Genomic DNA, 23,991 nt, shown 5'->3' with positions numbered 1-23,991 from the left:
GATGAAGTGTATTTTACTAATAGTGCCGAACTTTGACTTATCCTGGAGTATTTTCAGTGTGGTATTAGATCTTTAACTTCAGTTCAATCAGGAAAGACTTAATTTTTTGGTTTAAAGAACATTTATTGACACATGCGCCAAATTATAGGAATGTTAATAGTCTTTGGTTATTAGACCCCGACACTGTATGGGCTACAGACAGGAAGTGAACACTAACAGGAACACTGTATGGGTCTAGACACTGGTGGGGATGTTGAAGATCTGCATTTGAAGAGGAGGAGGGATGAAGAAGATGCTGAAGAGCTGGATCTGATGAGGAGGTGTGGTTTTTGGATTCGCTCTCCTGGCACTGGATGTGATGGAGGTGGATGTGATGGAGGTGGATGGGGTGGAGGTGGATGGGGTGGAGGTGGGCCGCAGTATAAATGCCTGAAATCACAGCTGACTGCAGGAGAACCATTTTAAAGCTTGACTGCAGCATGATGATTGGCTGCTGGAGATTGAGGTGAAATGTAATTGGTTCAAAGATGATGCCAATAATGAGCTAACTACATGCAGCTGTGGAGTGGATGAATGCATTCCCAGTCTTCCTGCTTGAACTTGAGCTGAGCTTCATGAAATTATTTGAATATTTCCCCCTCCACTTCCTCTTGGCAACGGGCCACTGAGAGGAGGAGCAACACTGAAAGGAGAGTTATAACTTCACAGAAATGGAAAGGTAAAGTTAGTGTGAGCAGAGCTTCAGTCCAGACAGCGTCTCTGTTTCTCTGAAGAAACAACTGAATCCAGCAGCTTCTTCTCAACAACACAGCCAAACACTGGTGAGTAAACTGCAGAGACACGACGACTCACTACAAATTTGAACAAGGTTTGGTTTAATCAGAATCTGAGGGTTGTAGATCTGTTTTTATCAGCTATCAAGTTTTAGGCCATAGAAATGTGACATTTAAAGGGCCCATGTCATGGCCATTTCCACTGATCATAATTACATTGTTGAGGTATACTAAAATAGATTTATACTGTGCAATTTTCCAAACTCACATTGGTTTCGCATACAGCATCTCTGTCAAGCATGTGTATTCAGCAGTATTCACTTTCTCCACTAAACGACTCGTTGGAGCTCTTGCCCCCCCCTCCCTGTGAGCCTAGTGTGCTCCGATTGGTCAGCTCGGCCACTCGTTCTGATTAGTCAACCACCAGAGAGGCTGCGCCCATGTCAGTGCTTTTCCCGGCTGCTCTCAGCGTAACATCAGTCTTATCATGGCGTCGGTACAGCGGTATATTTTATATACATATATATTTTTAACTGTTGTTATAGAAGAGTGTGACGGCCCCAGGGCCTTTGTCTTACGATGGGGTGGAGCTGAAGAGGCTAATCAGCACGATCACGGACACCTCCGGACACAGTCTCTCTCCAAAGCGGCTGCAGGAAGACTAACTCTGCGATCCTCTCAACCACCTATCTTTGCATTTACCACAATAAATGTGCCGTGGTTTTGTAAACTCGTGTATGTCTCCTTGTCTTTCCGTTGTGGCCTACGAGCTACTCTCATAACAAAGAGTAAGTTATTTTTACCCGTTATAAACTACTACTGTTTGATGAGAAATCAAATCATGGTTTGCTATATATGAATTCAGGGAAGAAAGGATAGGCCTACTAAGTATTTCCATTAAACTTTATTTTTAGAAATGTACAAAATGAACATAAATATACATATATACACGGTATATCATTCATTCCTCCTCCTCGCATCTTGCCTGCGCACAGTCGGTGCGGTGCCTTTTAGCACGAGGCCTCAGTAGTAGTAGAATCCCTTCCCCGTCATGGATTGTCCGCCAGGATCTGGCTGGACGAAATCAAATGCAAATCACAAAATATTAGAGAAACTTAGTTGTTTTAGATTAGTTAGTAGTAGTTGTGTAATGAACAGCTTGCCTGCTAATATGCTAACCTAGCTTTGTTTACCTTGGTAGCTAACACGATATGAACGTTAGCTTGGAGGAAAGGCAACTATAATGCAGTGTAATAAAACTACTATGAACAAAAGCTAGTGGTTCATATTAGGCTAGCAATAACGTGTTTATAATTGCAATCGTATACGGGTATTCTGCTACCATACAATGTAACTTGCATGAATACATTGTTTTGCGCTAGCATACAGCTAGCCTCGTTAGCTACATGCAGTATATGTACGGTCACAATGTACGGTAAATCACAGTACAGTATACTGTATGAGTATTCCGTGTGTGTGACTGCAGACATTCTCCTGCCATGACAAACATGTAAGGCCATCTGCTGACATTGTAGTTGATATATTTAAACGCTAGCAACGTAGCATCACAAAAATGTTTTTCTGACCAAAACTAGCTCTAGCTCCGTGTGTTAGATCGCTACGCCAGCTATAATGTAATTACGTTTCGCGACTGACCGGCAAATCACCCGGAGTATACTGTCAATAGGTATTTTGTGTGTGAATGCAGACATTCTCCTGCTATGAGATACATGTATGCAAGGCCATCTGCTGATATTAGAGTTGATATATGGAAACTCTAGCAACTTAGTTAGCACAGTTAGCACTGTGTCAATGGCTTAGCAGTCCAACACAGTTTACACATTTAAACAGTCTTGTTTGATAAATACACAAATAACAATGCAAACTTACAGGTTGTATACCCAGATCTTCCCCTGCTCCAAACGGTCCAAACAAGCTGTGCATATCCGGCCTCAAACTGGGCAATGTTTTGGAAGCTTTCGTCTGTGAAATGCCGGTTCTTCGAACCTCTGGAGGAGGAACACGCCGCTGCTGGTGTGGCCATAGCTCTTCGGGATTGGTCCATTTCGTTCCGGGTACCGCATGACATCATGCGGTACCCGGAAGAATCAAATGGGCAGTGACGTATCTCCAACGAGGCGTTTTGGGGAGGTATTTTCTGTGTTAGAGTTTTACTCGCTACAGGGTGTACTTTGAGGGTTTTGACTCTGCACACCGTTTACATGCATAAAAACCTTCATAACACACAAGGGGACGGGTAATAACCGGAAAAGCATGACATGGGAGCTTTAAGGTAAAAGCGTGTCCATTGAGCCTCGAGTACAAAGCAGAGGTGAAACCAAACACAGTGACTGAACCCGGCTAGTGAGGGTTAGAGAGAACACAGTCACAGTTAGCATTAGCTTAAGCTCATTTCCAGACCTGTTTGCTGTAAGAACTCAAAGCCTCAGCTCTGCTCAGAAAATATTAAAGTGGCATTTTAAATATAATTTGACTCTAATAACAAAATAAGCAGCATGGTAGCAGTTTTATTACATGAATACATGTATGATGTGACAGTAATGGAGATGGACACATTGTGTTTTTAATGGTTTTCTATTGAATTTATTTAGGATCTTACACAATTGTGATGTTAACCCTTAGATGCACAAGTGACTGGACCCTATACACTCTTCCATAAGTGGGTCAAAAAGGACCCGTATTAGAATAATATGTGTTTTTATGCCATTTTTGTCCTTTTGATTAAGAGAAATCACTTGTATAATATTTAGTATTATATTTTGGTTCACACTAGAAATATTTTATATTTAATTTTTCACTATTTATAATTTTAGAAAAACATTTTACATTTTGAAAAAAAACGTTTTGAACATATTGATGCAAATATCTCCGCTATTCTGAGACCCTCACAGTATTCCAGTCCCTTTTAAAAACTCATCTCTTCTCCTCTTGTCTACTCATAGCCCACCCCCCATCAATCCATGCCGGTTGATGAAGTTTGATAGTCCTATACCCCCCACCCTAACCTTCCCTTATATTGTAAAGCGATTTTGAGTCCTTGAAAAGCCTTACAAATATAATGTATTATTATTATACTGACAGGTATCAGATCTTGCTGTGTAAAATAATCTTCCTGAGAGGTGTCACTTGTGATGTAGTCTGTGTGGTCCACAGTGAATGTATTCCTGACAGCAACAGGTGATAAGAATCAAAGGTTCCCAGAGGATCCCATAGAAAATGCTTGCGGGTCATTTTTGACCCACTTATGGAAGCTTGGGGTAGTAACACAAAAACTGCAATTTCTTAAAATGTATAAAATGTATAAAATGTCAATTTAAAATTTGAATGGCATGATATCCAAAACATGTTTTTTGAGGAAAAGCTGGAATATGAAATGATAAAAAAACGTAATTACAAAGATACATCAAGAAAACCACCTCACCGGGTCAAAAGAGACCCACTTATGCATCTAAGGGTTAACAAGAACCATCAAGCTTCAGATGATATAAGGCGCGTTCACACCGGAGTACTTTTCCCCGTACTTTTCCCGTTTAGTTCCGTTAGTACCCCTTATTTTGCGTTCACACCAAAAAGAGTACTTAGTGCCGGGAACTTTTACCCCCATTTTTAGTGCCTGCTAGAGAGGTGGTACTATCCTGGGGAGAAAAAAGTACCAATTTCTATTGGCTGGGCGAATTGCAAACCACGCCCCATAAAACTCGGAAAAGTTTTGGGAATTTGTGTAATCTTCCCTCAGGGAACTTATTCCGGTGTGAAAGCGATCTGTACTTAGTTCCATGGGGGTACTAAGTGCCGGGGCACTAAGTGCCGGCACTGTACGGCAAAGTACTTGGTGTGAAAGCGGCTATTACTGCAAAAAGGCATATGATTAGTTAAGTTTAGCCTAAATGCATTTTTACTATTAGTTGAATAACCAACAAGCAGCTGAATTACAAACGTTAATTTTAAAAGTGACTTTCAGCAGGCAGGGATCAGTAAGACAGCCTTATTCCGAGTGTTCTTGCTTTTCTCTTTGAAAGTCATCACATAACAGCATTGTAATACACGGTTCGGCTGCATTAAATATTACACATCTGCCGTAGTTCTTTATTTATAGAGCCCTGATTAGAAGACTTCTGGACAAACTGGAAGAACTGCCACCGAAACTGAATACGTGACGTGGATCATAAATATATCAGCAATTAATCAACATCTTCAATTTCTCTTCACACAATACGTCTCCTTGCAGTATCAACACTAATTCGTCTGACTTTTATATTTGATCCAATTGGTAGATAGGTTATATTTACACCATAACGGTGCACAGCTGATAGAAAGGGACTTGTAGTTTTTAAAGATATTACTGATTTTCTTTGAATATAAGAATGTAAATACTGAGTTGAGAGAATAGTCAGGGGTTTTGGGTGATGGGAGACACATCTATGGAATCACATCTATGGAATCAGAATTTCAATAGCTTACCATTAAATGACGGATATACCTTTCTGTCTGTGATGTTTTACAAATCAGATAGTAATGTGTAGAACTATATGTGAAAACATGAATAAAACTACACATCTTCAGATGTTATACATACATAGTGTCCTACACTAATAATAAAAAGTTAGTATGGCTGTGTGTGCCTTGTGTGCACCGCCTAGTGGTTAAAGCACGTTATTGAATTATTTTTTTAATATGTTATATTTGATGAAAAAAATATTAAGAGTACATACTTTCATAGGGGGAAAGTAGAAGGTCAATGATAGAAATATAGAATATAAAAAATCAAGAAGATACTGTAAGTGATCTCTACAATAAAACAGCTAGTGGAGGACGTCCAAAGATATTAATAGGATGTGCACAACAGAAAAACGAATTAACCTTTATTTAAACATTAAAGAATACTTTAGGTCTTCTTTTAATTAATAAAAAAGCTTTGGGGGTATCTACAGATAAATATTAAGCCTGACAAAGTACTTAACGTCTAATATATTGCTTTCCTGCAATGTTAACTATGTTGAAGCACTTATTTTAACTGATATTATACATATGAATTATACTCTTATAAGATGTATGTAGATAGTATAAGAAATGTGCAGAATTTGACAGTTTAATGGTGGAGGTACACACATATTGATAGATGTCTTGTAATGCACTGTTGAGGAACCTGCGACCCAAGTTTTTCATTCATTGCATAACTACACCGTAGTTGTGTTGTGTATATGAAATGTCAATAAACCTTTGAAAATCTTGAAATCTTGAAAGGGATGTGCAAAATAGCTATTATATACAGTCTTTAATTAACTATTAGTAGAGAATAACGAGTAATGAATATGCTTTATAGGGATCTGCAGATAAATGTTTAGTCTTCTCAAGCACCAACTATCTAATATCTCTCCTGATTGTTGGCACTTGACAATCACCTTTCCCTGAATTTTACTCAGGTGTAACTAAAGTCTGATTTAAGGGTTGTTTATATTTCACATCATTAATCAGAATATGCAAAGTAACTAAAATAAATGTAGTGGAGTAAAAATACCAGGTTAACCTCTGAATTGTAGTGGAGAAGAATTACAAAGTAACAATGAGCTGTCATGTGGGTATATATTAATGCTGCCCATTATGGACACAAGCAATTTTCACCCATTTATTCAGAATCAGAATCAGAAACAGGTTTATTGCCAGGTAGGTTCACACATACGAGGAATACTGCTTTTTGCTCTTTAACGAGCGGCGCAATACACACTAATGTTAAAATCTGAAGAAAGCCTCTTTACCAAGCTCCAAACTAAGTTAAATATCTCAAAAATTGTAAAAGATATGAAAGATCTGAAGAACAGGTTTATAGCTGAAGGTTTTGTGATCATTTTAAAGTTGGAATGAAGTCTCTAGCTGAAAGTATGTGGAAGGAGTAGCATTTGGCGCAAGGTGTAGGTAAAAGAGGATTTGAAGGTTCCTCCCATTGAGTTACATGTTGAAAAAAGAGTTTAAAAAGCTGAATATTTCAAAAAGTATAACATATTTTGAAAAAGTTGAAGGTTTCCCATCATCAGGGATGCAAACTCATCAGGTATGAAAAAGGTGACAAGGATCCGAGCCCCCCCGACCCCACGGAATCAGTGTTAATTTTGTCAACGAAAACTATGACGAAAAATGTTCGTCAACGACCTTTTTTACATGACTAAGACGAGACGATAACGAGCTAAAAATAGATTCTTGATAACGAAAATTTGACGAAATGTATATTTAGTTTTCGTTGACGAGACGAGACGGGACTAAGGTGTTAATGGTGGACTATCGGACATTCAAAATGCAGCATATTTTCCCCCAATTGCCCGTCTTGTCTGTCAAAATGCATCTTACATTTCTAACTTGCAATATCATTATTTCCGCTCTCTTCACTCCAGAAGAGCGATCTCCCCTGTGTCTCTCTGTGTGCGGGGGGCGGGGCCTAACAGACACGCTGCAGCGGCACACAGAGATCTGCCGGGGACGGAGCGTTCAGAAGTATAGAGACACTACAAGGCTCGATGTGGACAAAGCTCGTTTGCCATGTTTTCGCGTTAGCACGAGTAGAGTAGTCTGTCCAAACAGCCGGCCAAAAGGCGTCATATTCAGTCGGAGAAATGCACAATTTTCGACTTCCTTAACTCGTAGCTCTGTTGCCCCAATTACGAGTAACGTTATCACATCAGGTGTGCAGAGGTGGGAGAAGTACTCAGATCTTGTAGCTAAGTAAAAAAATACCATAGTGTAGGAAGAGTTCCTCAAGTCAAAGTATGATCATCAAAATATATTTAAAGTAGCAACAGTAAAAGTAGTCATTGTGCAGATTGTTCCATTTCAGAATAATATATATGATATGTTTTATAATGATTGATCATTAAAGTGTTCTCAAAGCTGGTAAAGGTGCAGCTAGTTTGAATGATATATTATATATCTGTATACTGCAGGGTAGCTTGTGAATTTACTAAAGTCTGAGTTAGCACTTGATTATATTTCACATCATTCATCCACATCTGTAAAGTAACTAAAGGTATTAAATACATGTAGTGGAGTAGAAGTACACCATTTAACTATGAACTGTAGTGGAGTAGAAGTACACAGTAGCAAAACATTTAAATACTCCAGTAAAGTACAAGTACCTCAACATTTTACTCAAGTACAGTACAATATTTTAACATAATTATATATATTTAATTTATTTCACATTTTAAATAAAGCAATTAATTAATAAATTAATAAATAGAAAACCTTAATGATACCCATCCTATTACACAAGTAAAGTGTTAAGAGAGTGAAATGTTGCTTTACGAATTTCAACACTTGATGCTGTCACCTTGATTACAATTTCAGATACCTGTATTTGCCTAACTGAATTGGTTTAAAGAGAGAAAACATTTTGACTAAAAGTTGACTAAAATGTAATTTTTCATCGACTAAAAGTAGACTAAAACGTTTTGAGTTTTCGTCGACTAAAACTAGACTAAAACTATGAAGGATAGAAATGACTAAAATGTGACTAAAACTAATTACCATTTTCGTCTAAAGACTAAGACTAAGACTAAATCAAAAACAGCTGCCAAAATTAACACTGCACGGAATATCAGCTTTAAAATTAGGAATAACAGGATTTTAGCAGTCAGAACAACTAAAGCAGTTAATAATAACAGAAACGCCAAAGAGTCACATCTAATAGAAATGTATAAAAGCATTTATTTTAATTGTGTAGCAGTCAGTTTATAATTTTGGCAGGACTGTTGAGCATTTTGAAAATGTATTTTCATGCCTCTGTGCAAGGCTGTCTTTCTATCTTTATAGCCAGTGGTGTAAAGTAACTAAGTTCATAAACTCAAGTACTATACTTGGGTACAATTTTGAGATACTTGTACTTTATTTAAGTATTTCAATGTTTTGCTACTTTGTTCTTCTTCTCCTCTACAGTTCAGAGGTAAATGGTGTACTTTGAAAACGAAGGCTAAAGCTAACGTTAGCAGATAGTGACAATGTATGCTAGTTAGCTAGCTCAACGATTCCTTAAATAATATTGCGACAGAAAAACTTTTCAGTGCACATCACCACGCTCTGCCGCTCCGACAGGCCCGTTCTAACAGCTGTTCACCAGCGGTCCAGTCTGTGCCACAGTGACTCCGGACCGCACAGTTATTATTAACGAACGCACCCGTAGGTAATGTAGCTGCTGAAGCTAGACCCTCATCGCAGAGCCTTATTATACATCCATGAGCAGAGCCGACAGGCAGGAAGACTTGAGCACACAGCTCGCGCTTCATTATAATATATAAAAAAAGAACACCATGCGTGTCATGATGGCACATAACAGCTCGCGGCCGCAGATTACTCCGTGTCCCAGACCCCCCCCATACCCCAAAAATATTTTTATTGCAGATCTACATGAATCACACAAACGACCTATTTTGGATTCAAAACGGCGAATTTCGCCGAAAGGTGACAAGTTTGCATCATGTGCTGAAAAGGCTGAATATTTTGATATTTGAATGATTTCTGTAGCTAAGTATGCTGAAGTTATTGAGAGCCAAACTATTTGGTGAAATAAGAAAAAGAAGACGGAAGAATAAAGAAACAGAAGAACTATAGTGGAATGCTGTAAACAGCATTCGCACTAAATAGGCCTTTAACCTGTTAAGCCCTGAGCCTGTTTTTCAGGTCTCAGGCTCAAAAATGACATTCCCAGAACAAATTACTATAACTTCACTTCTAAAAGGGGTAAATTAATAACCTTTTTTGGATGTTGGATGTAGAAAAGTCAGAATCAATAGATTTTTTTTATTTTCAAGTAAATTCAGATTGAACATAGTAAAACATTTTTAAATTATAGTGTCCGTCCAAAATACAAATATGACTTACTGTATAGTGAAAACCACCCTTGAATGATGGGATAGTATACTAAAAGCTTTAGGAATCCAAACTATAACATATAAGTACCCTGTATCAAGATTGATGCAAAACAAGTGACATTTGACCTTTTTAGAGAGGTTTAGAAAAAAAAAAACCCACTTCTGGGGTCATTTGGGTGCATTTTCCATATCTCTGGCCCCGCTCGTTCGATTTTGATGATTGACATCTCTTTTTAACCGTTAGAGCCAATAGAATCGAGGGGAAGTTCCTAAAATCCATCTAAACATTACCCATTGGTGAATGAGTGATGCGCAGCCAGAATGCCCCGGAACCGGAAGCTGCGATACACTCTGGTGGCTTTCATTAGCAGCTAATATGATATCTCCGTTTTTGCCATAAAAATGGAATGATGGATTATCAATAATTTTTTCAAAGTGACAGACACATTGGATTAACCATTGGATTAACCTTCAGCAGCGTTTTTATCGTTTTAATGCCATTGAACATGACTTTTGATCAGAATAACAGCTAAGGTGAGACGATCTCCCGTGAATGCTCCGTTAAGCTACGTGTTGTGATGTCTGTGTTTGCTTCCCCTGTTGCGAGTTCTGATCGCTCAGTGATGATACTAATACCTATAGAATCTGTGGAATCTCAGATTTAATCTGATATCTTGTATGTGCAGTTACGATAAGTAATAAGGGTATCTTTACCTTGAGTTCTGTGCTAAGTGTGTTAGCATTTCTTTGCTCAGGGCTCATTTAGACGCTTCTTGTGAGACTTGTGTTTTGTTTCGGTAAAAATGGATCGTATCGTCAGTAAACTGAGTTTCTTCCCGTTAAATGCGTATGACACATTAATAGGTTTTTAAATATTAAGAAGCCCTGAGACACAGTTTTGTGAAAAAACTACCCGCAGGATTAGGGTCCTCTCGGGCTTAACAGGTTAACTCTGCCCCAGTCTCCAGCTGAACTAAATTAAACGTTTTCAGATGTACTTTAACACTGAACGCTGTTTTTATCTGTGAATCAACAAGATCACACTGCAGACCAGTCGGACTTGTTCACCCACATGTTTTTATAGGGATTTACAGGAGCCACATGCAAAGTCGTTTAGGAACAATAACAAGAATAAATAGGCCTTTGACTTTATTAACAGAACGAAAAATGAAGTGATTTGGCTGTAATAATAAACACAATGATGATTGAGGATAAATGTACATCAATTTATAGCGTGGTAGGAAGTACTCAATCATTAATTGAAGTAATAGTATTAATACCACAATATCGACATTTACAAGAAAAAGTACAAAATAAATAAATAAGTGATCTCCTTTTTAAAAGTAAAATATATTATTGGATTTATAATTATTGATGCAATTTTATTAAATCACAATGTAGTTGATATAATTCATTTTGTAATATCTGCAGTAACAAACTACCTGTGAAAAAATATTTTTTTGGAGTTAAAAGTGCATTAGGTCCTGCTGAATTGTTTTGTGGAAAAGTATAAATAAACTAGAGAATGCAATTCCTGAAGAAATTGCTAGTGGGAATGCTTTATGCTGAAAAGCTGACGCTAAACTGCTATGCTGAAATGTAATGTGTAAGAAGAAAGTGAAGAATTTAGATTGAAATGATGCATGAACACTGGGGGCTTGAATGTGTGATGAGAGAAGAAAAGAAAGTAAAAAGGCTTGGAAAAGCAGCAGAATATTTGAAATGCAAACTTTTGAACTAACTTGATGGCGAATGATTTGTCGCCATGCCAACGGCATTTGATGACATCCCATAATACGCTTAGATGCGTTGATGGCTGCATCGTTACCAAACCTGTGAAGTTTTGGGCCTTTTGTTCATTTCATACATTCATAACTTCAGTGAAAATGCTTCAGTTAGAACTGACTGCTGTCAGTTGGAGTGATGACATCATCGTGTTCCATTACACAGGTGTTTATAGTTGAGCTCTGTCAAGATCAAAGGTTTGCATTGTTCTGAATGAGAGATAAACCTCTTACATGTGAACGTTTTGTGGAAGAACGATAACAGATATCTGTGAAATTTCAAAACGTGAAGCATGTCAAGAAAGTTGAGTATCTGAAGTGAAATATGTGTACTTTCGGGTTAATAATGTGGCCTTTTTGGCAGTTTAACTAAAGGTGTGCGGCTTCTGCTGTAAGGAAATATCTGCCTGAAATTACAATGGGCTTTAATGGAGACATGTTGAACGTTTTTGTCACTTCATGCCCTCAAGAGGCATTTTGTTTAATTATTTTTGATGTTTTGATATTTGAACGGAGTTTCTGCGATGTTGAATGTGGGAGGAGAAGAGGGCCAAAATAATTGGATGGAATAATAAGAATTTTGTCCGTAGCATAACATATAGTAGGAATGCTTTATCAGCATTCCCACTAAATGATATGAATGGAAAAGTAGAAATATTTCAGTACACAAGTACAGTACCTGAATACATGCACCTTTCTACTCTCCCTGTCATGGTCCTGTGTGTTTTTAACTATATATTCTACTTGGCTCAAATTAATGTTTGTAAGTTAATGTTTGTTATTTATTAATAATTAGATTTAGTCCTAAAAATATATCAATATTTGATTAATTTATTATAGTGTTGTGAAAAATATCTCTGTTATCTGACTTTTTTGGCACACATCTGGGCTCTATCTCACTCAGTTTCTTAGTTACTATTTGTATGGAATTCAGGAAAACTCAGTTTGATTCCAAATAAACAAATTATTAAAAATATATGTTTTTTGTCCTCAGAGTGTAAACATGTCTGCTGCCAGCTGTCTGCTGACTGAAGATCAGTTTCTGTGCTCCATCTGTCTGGATGTGTTCACTGATCCAGTCACAATACCATGTGGACACAACTTCTGTAAAGCCTGCATCTCTCTACACTGGGATACTAAAGTCCCCTATCAGTGTCCCAACTGTAAAAAGTTATTCCACACAAGACCTGATCAGCTGGTCAACACTTTCATCTCTGAGATGGCTGCTCAGTTCAGACAGTCAGCTCAACAGGAAGCCAGCAGCAGCAGCTCAGAGCAACAAGTTGTCAAACCAAGAGAAATTCCCTGTGACGTCTGCACTGAAACCAGACTGAAGGCCCTGAAGTCCTGCCTGGTGTGTCTGGAGTCCTACTGTGAGACTCACCTGAAGCCTCATCTGACAAGGCCAGGCCTGAAGAAACATCAGCTGATCGACCCTGTGGAGAACCTGGAAGGCAGGATGTGTGTGAAGCACGATAAACTGCTGGAGCTGTTCTGTAAGACTGACCAGGTGTGTGTCTGCATCCACTGCAACTATTCAGACCACAAGACACATGATGTAGTTCCTTTGAAAGAAGGATATAAAGGAAAGAAGGCAGAGCTGGGGAAGACAGACGCTGAAATTCAGCAGATGATCCAGAAGAGACGACTGAAGATTCAGGAGATGAATGGCTCAGTGGAGCTCAGTAAGGAAGGAGCAGACAGAGAGATAGCAGATGGTGTTCAGGTCTTCACCGCTCTGAAGGAGTCTGTTGAGAGAAGCCAGGTCGAGCTCATCGACACCATCAAAGAGAAGCAGAGAGAGACAGAGGAACAGGCTGAAGGCTTCATCAAAGAGCTGGAACAGGAAATCTCTGAGCTGAGGAAGAGAAGCTCTGAGGTGGAGCAGCTCTCACGCTCTGAAGACCAGCTCCACCTCCTCCAAAGCTTCACGTCCCTGAACGCTGCTCCACCCACCAAGAACTGGACAGAAGTCAGGGTCCACCCACCTTCATATGAGGGGACTGTGGTGAGAGCTGTGACTCAGCTGGAGGAGACGCTCAGTAAACAGATGAAGAAGCTGCTTGAGGTCGAGCTGAAGACGGTCCAGCAGTATGATGTGGAGCTGAAGAGGGTCCAGCAGTATGAGGTGGAGGTGACTCTTGATCCTGATACAGCACATCCCAACCTCATCCTGTCTGATGATAGAAAACAAGTTAAACATGGTGATGTGAAGAAGAATCTCCCAAACAATCCAGAGAGATTTAATTCTTCTACCTGTGTTTTAGCAAAGCAGAGTTTCTTTTCAGGAAGATTTTATTACGAGGTTCAGGTTAAAGGAAAGACTGCCTGGGATTTAGGAGTGGTCAGAGAGTCGTTCAACAGGAAGGGATACATCACAATGTCTCCTCAGAAAGGTTACCGGATGATAGTGTTGAGGAATGAAAATGGGCACCAAGCCACTACTGGTTCTGGAGTCCGTCTCTCTCTGAAGTCTCAGCCTGAGAAGGTGGGGGTGTTTGTGGATTATGAGGAGGGTCTGGTCTCCTTTTATGATGTTGATGCTGCAGCTCTGATCTACTCCTTCACTGGCTGCTGCTTCAAAGAGAAACTCTACCCATACTTTTGTCCCTGTCTGAACTATGGTGGCAAAAACTCTGCCCCTCTGATCATCTCTCCTGTCAATCACACTGAGTAGAACAACCATTTGATTTTCTACATAAAGAGACACTAAATTTAATAAATGTATTCAACGGGGGAAGTACATTGTGAACATTGTTATTTTTTCAGAATCTGATCAGAGATGTTTTACCTTGATGATACAAATAAACACCTAAAATACTGATGAGTATGTTCTAATGTAATCTACTTCATTCTACGGATTGCACTACCTGCTGTTATGACTAAAATAATTGACTATGACATAAATATTTGCCACTTCTTTCCATTTCTGGGTGAAAAAAATGCATTTATTTTCTCAAGTTGTGTGTTCATAAAGTGTTTCATACTAGCTTAAATAACTAGTGGAAGTGATGCACTCCTTTTTCATTTGTAAAATACTGTATATACAATTTTCTTTTTAATCATTTTAAATTGAGGGAAAAATGATGGGTGTTTCTGACATGTTTTTAAAGGGTAGATTCAGGATTCATGCTTTAATTACAGTATATTGGTACAAAATGTATTGACAGTTACTTGTGTTGAGTCTATTTGTATATAACATTACAAGGTTGATTCTTATTATTACATTATATGCTTATTGAGCTCATGAGATGTTGCTATGACTATGGAATAAATAGACACAATCATCAATCCCAGGTTCTGATGGGTTGGATATTAAACGAAGGGAAAAGTCTTAGAAGAAAGTTTAGCTGCATTTAGAAATGTTGCAAAGACCAGGTGCAGACACTGTGGAGACAAAGAGTTATTGAAAACAGGAGATCGCCCTGGCCTTGAACAGTGTGAGCTCCTCGCCTACGCATAACTGGGAACTAGTATAATGGAAGATTCCCAATATCTATTGCAGAAGCTTTAGCAAAACAAATTACGGAGGATAGCGTGACTAGAGTAGGGAGGGAACCTTTACCGGCCGGCCGAATGGAGTTCGTGTTGCCAAGAGACTTTGTCCAAGTCTGTGCACCAACAAGGGAGGCCAAAGTCTAAACCACGGTCCTCCCCTTCTAGTCTCAACCAATCATAAATGTACGGGCAGCGCCCTGAATAATAAAATGTATGCACGCACGAGGTTCAAGGCTTTTTGATGGATATAGTGGTTACAGATTACAGCTTTGCTGCCTGTGATTTCTTTGACCTGACGGAGTCCTTGGCCAAGTGAAATATATATCTGTTGCTCTCTTTTAATAAATAGTTGAACTTAGAAGTTGTTTGTCTTTCATGGAATAAAAGAACACGACACTTGGAGAATCAACAATATCTGATCATAAAACATGGTTTTATTTTATTTTTAGTTGTTTAACCTGCACCAAGCCTGTTTTTCATGTTTCAGGCTCGAAAATGACATGCCCAAAACAAATGACTACAACTTAACTTCTAAAAGGGTTATATGAATAATTTCTTTTATCAAAGCAAGGTTACATCTGTGAGTTGGATGTAGAAGTGTCAGAATCAATATAAATGTATTTTATTTTAAAGAAAACTCAGATTTTACATAGTAAAAAACTGTAAATTATAGTGTCCGTCCAAAAATTATTTTTTACAGATAGTGAAAACTACCCTTGGATGATGGGTTAGTAGACTAAAAGCTTTAGGAATCCAAAGTACAACATATAATAAGTACCCTGTATCAAGATTGATGCAAAACAAGTGACATTTGACCTTTTTAGAGAGGTTTAGCCAAAACCACCCCACCTCTGAGGTGATTTGGGTGAAAATGTTTTTTTTCCCATATCTCTGGCCCCCCTTGCTCGATTTTGATGGTTGACACCTCTTTCTGACCGTTAGAGCCAATATAATCGAAGGGGGAGGCCCCCACACACACACGTTGTGAAGAGAAAAGGTGGGGGCTGCGCGCATGTAAATGTAAGGCAGAGTGGAGCTACATTCTAGCTCTGGCATTTGGAAACGAAAAAGCAGTTTTATTGCTTATGGATTATCAGAAATAATTTCAAAGAGGACACAGATACATTCGATGAACCTATGGATTAACTGCAGCATCGTTTTTTTTATCGTTTTAATGCCATTGAAGACCAGTTTTGACCAAGGTAAGCCATGTTAGCGTTTCTAGCTACCTAGCTCCACATGTTATGATGTACGCTTTCGTTTATAGCGTCGCAAATGTTTATCACTGAGTGTTGAGGTTTTTTACACAGATTCAGTGTCTCCAGGACACCAAAAACGAGTGGTTTGCTGTGCATCTAGGATAAGTAATAAGGGAGTTATTGTGAGTTTAAGTGCCGTTTTAGGTTACATTTTTTCGCTCGTGGCTAATTCAGAGGCTGAGTGTTAGCATTGTGGTTTTTTTTTGGAATTTTTTTTTTTTAAAAGATCAGTTAGCTGAGTTTCTTCCCGTTACATGGATATAAAACATTCATAGTTTATTAAATATTAAGATTCCTTAGACGTTGTTTCCTGCAAATGACGCGTTTATCCGCCCGGTACCGGGGGGGCCGTGCGTAACAGGTTAAGAAACAAGGGAAATGAAAATGTTACATCTCAGCTGTCTGTTGTGTGATGTTAATTATATTTGTCCATCTCTCTGCACACTGCTTGTATAGTTTGAATAAAGTCGACAAAGAGCCAATGGATTTAAAAAAAAAGAAAGAAGTAAAAAAAGTTATTTGTCTTTTTTACAAATGTTTTAACTGAAGAAGTTTTCACTAGTTCTCAACTTAAAGGTGGGTTAGGTAATTTGAGAAACCGGCTTGAGATCGCTAGAATTTGAAAATACACAGCCGGAAAAAATCTGCCACTTCCTTATAGAGCCCCTCCTCCAACACACACGAACATGACCAATGAGGGCACGAGATAAGTTTGTGCCCAGATGGAAGGCTGACAGGCAGGTAGGCCATCCAGTCATTTTAGCCGGGCCGGCTAAAATGATTGGTCGTGCTTTTTACAGTACCACGGCTTCCACGGATGAAATGTTTTTATGGATTTTTTGTCAAAGCACTTCAGATATTCATTGCTATCGGGATGTTAAGAGCATTCCATGGAATATAACAAAAAGTGTATTTCGAGCCGGTTTCTCAAACTTACCTACCCCACCTTTAAGTGAAGTAGCTTAAAAAAATGTACTTGACTATTTCCATTTGTATATTTCTACCTCACTACATTTGTCCGACAGCTTTGGTTCTTCTCAGGCTTTATAAACAGTTTAAAACCTCTTGGATCAGCTGATCATAGATATTAAGATTGCTGTATATGTTTCTTAGAAATAAGGCCATCAACTGGTTAGCTTAGCTTAGCATAAAGACTGGAAGAAGGGGAAGACAAAGCCAGCCTGTCCAAAAGTAACAAAATCCACCTATCAGCAGCTCTAAATCCAGTTTGTTTAATCCATACCAAAACAGAGGAGTAAAAACATCAATCAGACGTTTAACAGGAGATTATGGGTCGGGCTATTTCTTGGCTGGGACCAAAACAAGTTGCCAAATAGTTTTTACATTTCAGTTTTCGTACAGAGATATATTAAGTACACTTAATGCTGCAGCACAGGCAGTATGCGAGGAGACATGTCACAGAGGCACAACATATGAACCTGAACGTTTGCAGAATATGTCCTCTTTAAATGTCAGTCCTTTAGTCTGTAATTTAACAGTCCCTTAACTTTCAAGCAAAAAAACCTAAACAATTCACAACAGGGTCTCTTTAACTGACGGTTGATGACTTACGTAATGACATTTAAGTAATTTACAGTTAACTGATGGTTGAGTAGAAGTACTCAGATCTTGTACTTGAGTAAAAGTAGAAGTACTCAGAACTTGTACTTGAGTAAAAGTAGAAGTACTCAGATCTTGTACTTGAGTAAAAGTAGAAGTACTCAGAACTTGTACTTGAGTAAAAGTAGAAGTACTCAGATCTTGTACTTGAGTAAAAGTAGAAGTACTCAGATCTTGTACTTGAGTAAAAGTAGAAGTACTCAGAACTTGTACTTGAGTAAAAGTAGAAGTACTCAGATCTTGTACTTGAGTAAAAGTAGAAGTACTCAGAACTTGTACTTGAGTAAAAGTAGAAGTACTCAGATCTTGTACTTGAGTAAAAGTACTCAGATCTTGTACTTGAGTAAAAGTAGAAGTACTCAGATCTTGTACTTGAGTAAAAGTAGAAGTACTCAGATCTTGTACTTGAGTAAAAGTAGAAGTACTCAGATCTTGTACTTGAGTAAAAGTAGAAGTACTCAGATCTTGTACTTGAGTAAAAGTAGAAGTACTCAGATCTTGTACTTGAGTAAAAGTAGAAGTACTCAGATCTTGTACTTGAGTAAAGTAGAAGTACTCAGATCTTGTACTTGAGTAAAAGTAGAAGTACTCAGATCTTGTACTTGAGTAAAAGTAGAAGTACTCAGATCTTGTACTTGAGTAAAAGTAGTAGTACTCAGATCTTGTACTTGAGTAAAAGTAGAAGTACCAGAGTGTAGGAATACTCTGTTACAGTAAAAGTCCTGCATTCAAAATGTTCCTCAAGTAAAAGTAGAAAAGTATTATCATCAAAATCTAGTTAAAGTAGCGACAGTAAAAGTAGTCGTTGTGCAGATTGGTCCATTTCAGAATAATATATATGATATGTTTTATAATGATTGATCATGAAAGTGTTCTCAAAGCTGGTAAAGGTGCAGCTAGTTTGAATGACTTTGTATACTGCAGGGTAGCTTGTGGATTTACTCCAGGTGGAACTAAAGTCTGATTTAACACTTGATTATATTTCACATCATTGATCCAGATCTGTGAAGTAACTAAAGGTATTCAATACATGTAGTGGAGTAAAAGTACACCATTTACTTCTGAATTGTAGAGGAGTAGAAGTACACAGTAGCAGAAAATTGAAATACTTCAATAAAGTCCAAGCAGCTCAAGCATATATATCCTGAACAGAAATGTGAACATCTCAGATCATTGTTTAGATTTATCTAAATATTTTCCTAGAAATGTATTTACCTTTAATTCTTTGAGTTTTTCTCAATTAAATACCATGTCCTGGCTCGGTGATTTGTATTTTATTTTTGAAATTTCACCAACACTGACCCAAATACGTCTTATGAAACGCACCGTCGCCTTGATTAATATGACAGTTTTGGGACAATAAAGAAACATAAGTCCACAAAATGTCAAACAATAGTCTTATTTCAGCTTGGGAGCTACTTTTAAAATGACCAAGCCCAAATGATCTACCTACAGGGCCGCCCATGCAAATGCCACTTGAAAGGATGGATGATAGGCTAACTTTAAAAAGGCGATCGACCGTAGATAGATGTTCGATATTACACTTGAACAAAAGTCTTTTTCGTATCAGCACAAATATCACTCAACTGGATTAACTGAACAACAAACTTTATTTTTTATAACATCAAATAAAAGATAACAGAAAGCAAAGGAAAAACGGGTCCTTTTAAAAACACGCCATATTTTAAGCCCCGCCTCCGATGCGCAGTCTCGCCAATATCAGTCAAATGAAGAGAGAGGAAAAATAACTCTGATTCGGCTTTTAGTCCATTTTCACGTCACCACCGCTAAGCTAAAGGCCGCTAATGTTGGGCTTTAAAGGAACTACGACGTATTTTATGTCGTAGAACAAAACGTTAACATCTCTTCAGCTTGTGTTAACCACAGACCTTGTTTCAGGCTAACAACCAAAAACACATTCAGGAAACCATTGACTCTCAGACCAGAGGACAGGAAATGATAAAATGCTGAATAATTTCATGCCGGTGTTAGTGCTTACGCTGAGTCGGGGGGGGGGCGATACCGCTTTCTACGTAGAAAAACAATGTGACCGTGCTGTAGTTCCTTTATAGCCCAACATTAGCTTCCTTGAGCTTAGCGGTGGTGGCATGAAGTCATGTGACCACCATTTGACACCGAGATTCGTTTGCAACAATCCAAAATCACATGGAAAGAATCCTCTTTAGTCGCTCTCACTGCCGCTCTCTGACACCACGTAGCAGTTGTTGTCCCCCCCCATGTTTTCCTGGAAACGCACACCTGAAACACACACACACACACACACACACACACACACACACACATCAGATACTATCTAAAAAATAGTTTACATAGAAATGGAGCTGGTTTTTTATCGTGGTTCTTCTCACCGTTTGGGGTTCTGTCTTCATTCTCAAAAACAATGTGCTCCACGTCGTAACTCACAAAGATATTCTGTGGAAACAAAGATTTTTTTGTAAAATACACGCTGCCATTTTTTACATTTAATTATGGGAAAGAAAGGATTTAAAAAGGAACTACTTAAAAGGTCTCCTATTATGCTATTTTTAGGCTCAGAATTCTACGAGATACTAAACTAAATGCTGCTGTGATGAAACGCCATATCATGGATTATCAAGGATTCTTTCTGAAACAGTATGGAGCTCAAAGGCTTTCTCTCTTGCCGGTTATACCACAAGGTGAGTTCCTTTCTTTATTTCCTGCTTCTTCACACACATGCTCTCCAGTACAGGTTAGCTCTGAGTGTTAGCGATGCTAATGTAAACAAAGAACATATTACGTCCAAAACCCATCGCTCATTGTTTCCGATAGCAACGTTTCTGATAGGGCCGTGGGTCCACAGTTCAGATATTACGTCATATCGGACGCAAATCTGGATCAGCTCCGTTGTTCCCCCGTTTTTAGAGATTTGGGTACGGAGGAAAAGAGAGAGGGTTTTATTTTCTGACGCTGCGTGAGTTCCCCGAGACACCGGGGACACATGTTGATGTATAAAAGACATCAACAAGTGCATTTTGCATGATAGGTCCCCTTTAATAACTTGAGCGAATATTCAGATTATTTGTTTACCACTGTGACTACCCGATCCGCATCCCTGCCCGATTTGCATTGTGCATGTGCGAGATGGTCCGCCATATTGGACAACTACGTACGGCAACCCAAATAGGACACTTGACGTAGTGGCATTTGGCAAAGCAGAAAAAGAAAACAAAAAAAACCTGACAATATTAATCTGAACGAGAGATGAGTTATTGTTATTACAACGTGACTTCACTATTATTTAACAACTCCTTTTATTGGGTCCTTTTATTGGGTTAAGTACATTGTCAGAATAAGTGAGAAATGGATTTAACTTCTGATAGACAGCTATCATACTGAAGAAATGTTTACTGTGAATGTATGCTAAAATGTATCGCATTAATAATTTATATCTAATTACATTAACTGCTAAACTTTACCAGCTTTGGAATTATATATATAGCAATCGTTTAAGTTTAAAACTCGCGCATGCGCAATGCATATTGGGCAGCCGTCTAGACGTCAAGTCTCCTACTTGGGTTGCCGTATGTAGTTGTCCAATATGGCGGACCATGCGCAATGCAAATCGGGCAGGGATGCAGATTGGGTAGTCAGTACCACCTTCATATATGTTGCTGGATATAACCTTCCTCTGTATTAATAGATTTGTTTTCTAGCTGTTGTTTATCACTTACTCATAACAGCTGAGCCTTGTGATTAATTCCTGCTGTGGACTGATGTAATGAATCTGACTCCAGTACCTTGTTCCTGAGGAGTTTCTCCCAGTGTCCCGGCTGTTGTTTGGACAGTTTGAGGACCGGCTCGTTGGACTTCATTTCCCAGCAGCATCGGTCCGGAGCGATGTTGGCGTGAAGCTGCAGGTCGGCTCTGTAGGTGCGCTCGTTCACTCTGCCACTGAAAAACATCGGAGTCAAACTGAATGAGGAAATATCACTTTTTCTCTACTGTGCTGAACACAGAGGCGTTTGATTCACTGGCAGAAACTTCTCTCCATGAAAACACAGGAAGAGCCTTTATTCCAATCAGTTTGGGCACCAACTAAGTGATTTGCAATCGGTGAAGCCCTACTAATAACTAAACTGTAACTGAACTTTAATGTATAACTATCATTTTGAGAATTTCCCTTTTTTTTCACGAATTGAGAACTTTTTTTCAAATTACACGTTTGTCTCAGAATTATAATTTTTCATCCAAAATGTTACTTTTTGAGAATTTAACTTATTTTTCAGAATTAGAACATTTCACTTTTTTAATTATTTTTTTCTCAGAATTTCTGATATTTTTTGTGCAGAAATTGACTTTTTTTCTTTCATTCATGTCACTTTCCCAATTATTTTAGATTTTTTCCTCCAAATTTCACTTATTTCTCATGAATTCATATTTTTTTCACAATTTGAGAACTTTTTCTCCAAATTTCACTTAATTAGACATTTTCTCTGAATTTCACTTTTTTTCAAAATATTCCTTTTTTTTTTTAAATATAATTTCTTTATTCTGTGAATTACATTTTATTTATTTTTTTCCACACACACACACACACACACACACACACACACACACACACACACACACACACACACACACACACACACACACACACACACACACACACACACACACACACACACACCACACACACACACACACACACACACACACACACACACACACACACACACACACACACACACACACACACACACACACACACACACACACACACACCACACACACACACACACACACACACACACACACACACACACACACACACACACACACACACACACACACACACACACACACACACACACACACACACACACACACACACACACACACACACACACACACACACACACACACACACACACACACACACACACACACACACACACACACACACACAACCACACACACACACACCTCCTCAGTTTGTATCCCTTGTCTTAATATTTGTCCTTGTTTTGATGTTGCAGATGGAGCTGCTTTGATTTAAGTCAAATTTCAGACTTGATATGACAATAAATGATAAGCGAATCGTATAAAGAGCTCCACTGAGTGTTGGTGTGAGTTCTGCTGCTCACACACCTGTACACGACTCTGTCCTGGAAGAAGAGGCAGCTCTGGTTCTGCGGCTCCTTCAGTTTCATCGTCACGATCAATGAGTCGGACGTCTGGTACCAGCGGGCCAGAGGGTGGAAACTGAAACAACCAGAGCGAAGAAAATAAAAGCATTTAGAGTTTGATTATGTTATTAAAATGTAGTTCAGAGACACTAACATCTGTAGCTCTAATCGTGAAGTCCAGATCATCCACTGAAGATTTTAAATCAGAGAGGATTTTGTAGTGTAATCAGTTTTATTGGGCGTGTATGCATGGTGAGGCTTTAATTTCAAAATAAAAAAGGCCCATAATTTCCATTTTACGTTAACAGGACGCTTCAAATGGACATTTATCAAAAATAAAAGCACCCATCATTTAAATGTTACATTAACAGGGTGCCTCAAATGGGCCTTTCACAATAAAAGTAACCACATTTTCCATTTTCCATTAATAAGATGCTTCAAAATTGTATTTTTTCAAAATAAAAGCACCCACATTTCCATTTTACGTTAAGACGCTTCGAATGGAGCTTCTTTTTCAAAATAAAAGCACCCAAATGTACCTTTTAGGTTAACATGACGCTTCAAATGGGTCTTTTTCAAAATATAAGCACTCATCATTTCCATTTTATGTTAACAGGATGCTTCAAATGGACCTTTTTCACAACAAAACAGACTAGTTAAATTAATTTCCTTTTTCTCCACAATGTATAAACAGCTGTCAGTGAAGTGGTACCTTTTAACGGCGTCACCACAGTGTGTCTCATTACTGCTGATGAGCTGCTGGCTGCTGCTCTCATCCTCACCTGTAGACACACCTGAGCACAGACAGATCAGTGATCAGTTTCATTTAAAAAATTCAGTTTTTTCACCCATTATTTGACTACCTGTGGAAGCAGCTGCAAGATATATTTTAACCATAGCAGTTATTCATTAAATGCAACAATGCCACACAGTTATATACAGAGTTTTTATGAATGAATGAGTAATTATGCAGCTTGTTATATCTGATTATCTCCATATAATTAACTTCATAT

At 38.4% G+C, this 23,991-nt stretch overlaps 2 protein-coding genes across 2 annotated transcripts in view; one reads left to right on the top strand and one right to left on the bottom strand.

Annotated features, from left to right (window-relative positions):
• Nucleotides 1–683: 683 nt before the first annotated feature.
• Nucleotides 684–15,289, top strand: LOC117479780 (E3 ubiquitin-protein ligase TRIM69-like). Its single transcript, XM_034126861.1, has 2 exons — nt 684–821; nt 12,428–15,289. The coding sequence occupies exon 2, from the start codon at nt 12,437–12,439 to the stop codon at nt 14,108–14,110; it is 1,674 nt and encodes a 557-aa protein (XP_033982752.1). The 5' UTR covers nt 684–821; nt 12,428–12,436; the 3' UTR covers nt 14,111–15,289.
• A 4,112-nt stretch (nt 15,290–19,401) lies between these two features.
• Nucleotides 19,402–23,991, bottom strand: part of tdrd12 (tudor domain containing 12) — a 66,540-nt gene continuing 61,950 nt past the window's right edge. Inside the window, exons 35-39 of the mRNA XM_034126856.1 lie at nt 23,691–23,772; nt 22,941–23,054; nt 21,590–21,743; nt 20,180–20,243; nt 19,402–20,069 (exon numbers count right to left, since the gene is read on the bottom strand). Coding sequence (XP_033982747.1) covers nt 19,993–20,069; nt 20,180–20,243; nt 21,590–21,743; nt 22,941–23,054; nt 23,691–23,772 — 491 coding nt within the window. The 3' untranslated portion in view covers nt 19,402–19,992. The remainder of the gene's footprint in view (nt 20,070–20,179; nt 20,244–21,589; nt 21,744–22,940; nt 23,055–23,690; nt 23,773–23,991) is intronic.

Source organism: Trematomus bernacchii, unplaced genomic scaffold (genome assembly GCF_902827165.1).
Source record: "Trematomus bernacchii unplaced genomic scaffold, fTreBer1.1, whole genome shotgun sequence".
NCBI classification, from domain to species: domain Eukaryota; kingdom Metazoa; phylum Chordata; class Actinopteri; order Perciformes; family Nototheniidae; genus Trematomus; species Trematomus bernacchii.
The sequence above is the reverse complement of the archived record's forward strand: the minus strand, read 5'-3'. Positions and strand labels throughout refer to the sequence as shown.